The following is a 1281-nucleotide window of genomic DNA, read 5'->3' on the forward strand; positions in this document are numbered from 1 at the left end:
TCGAAATAATTGCACCTATATCGGACCAGATCGGATCGCAATGATTGCACCTTGTCGATCCAGTCTTGACCAGAATGACGGTGTCTCCAGAATGACGGTTCGAGTCAGAATAATGGTTCTGGTTGCGCAATTGAAGTAGGCGACCCCTCGCAGCTGATTGGTCCATTTCAATCCGTCTCACATTCTCCAAATTTCTCAAGCGCTTCACCACAACAGCATATTATGCAGCTTAAAAAGCTGTCCAGTATGCAGGATATCATTCACCATACCTTGCTCAGGTTCGCTCGGAGAGTACGCAGATTCGACGGACTCGTTATCAGTAATTTGTGTGTCCTCGCATGCTGACGCTGAATCTGAGTTTTGTAGATGAGGGGATGTAGCCAGCAGCGGCTGAACAACAGACCGTATCGACCGAGGCGGCATAATCGCCATCGGACTTGCGCTTTGAACGAGAGACCACCGTGCTTTTGCGTGTCGAATCGGTGGGGTTCGCGGATATAGAGTTGACGGTACAGCACCGCTAGCCGTACGTGCTGCACTTGAAGCAGGAACTTGCGTTGCCGGAGCAGGAGATTGGGTTGTTGGAGCAGGACATCGGGTTGCTGCAGTAGCTTGAATTCGGGCTTCGGCTGCTAGGATGTCAGCGGTGTACGTCTGACGGACGACTTCTGCAGCTGCAACTAGCTGTGCATCACCAGGAGCCTATGACGGATGGACAGTCGCAACAGGTGCACGAGAACGCAGCACTGAGTACACCATATTCGGTTAGTCTAGCAATACAATAGTATATAGTTGTAGTGCATTAGCGTAGTATTCATGCACCAACTCCTCTCCCCGAAAGAAATGAACTCCTTTAGTCCCGACCGAACTTTGACCAGGCCGAATGTAGAAGTAACGATCGTCTAAGCTGCATCGTAGTGGTGGCTAGCGCGTCCGGCCATCGTTTTTCAGCTCCTTCCATACCGACTTGAACGATAAGTCGCGCGCAGTGACTTCTGAGTCACAGAGCACCTTACCAATGGGCTGTACCATCTTCGGTGAGTCGACTTGCGCTCAGAGTCCGCAAATTCTCGAACGAGGGAGCTTTTGAAAAGGCGGGGCGAGCCACGGCCTCTGAGAGCCACTAGTGCAGCAGGGTTGACTGGTCGTCTCTGCAAAAACTGATGCAAATCAGTTGCAGTTACCCTGTGCCTCCGAAAGTGCATTTTTCAAATTTTGATAAATACTGGTCTCTCTCCTCCACGGATATAAAAAAGCGCGAACAGAAACGTCACATTTTTT

The 1281-nt window shown here is 50.4% G+C and overlaps 1 protein-coding gene across 1 annotated transcript; it reads right to left on the reverse strand.

The window, feature by feature from the left end:
- Positions 1-167: 167 nt before the first annotated feature.
- Positions 168-1032, reverse strand: PPTG_19343 (hypothetical protein; the record flags this gene model as incomplete). The annotated part of the gene is made up of 3 exons (XM_008917817.1): positions 168-202; positions 270-702; positions 964-1032. The coding sequence occupies 3 exons, from the start codon at positions 1030-1032 to the stop codon at positions 168-170; spliced, it is 537 nt and encodes a 178-aa protein (XP_008916065.1).
- Positions 1033-1281: the final 249 nt, after the last annotated feature.

This window comes from Phytophthora parasitica, assembly GCF_000247585.1.
Source record: "Phytophthora parasitica INRA-310 unplaced genomic scaffold supercont2.116, whole genome shotgun sequence".
Lineage (NCBI taxonomy): Eukaryota > Oomycota > Peronosporomycetes > Peronosporales > Peronosporaceae > Phytophthora > Phytophthora nicotianae.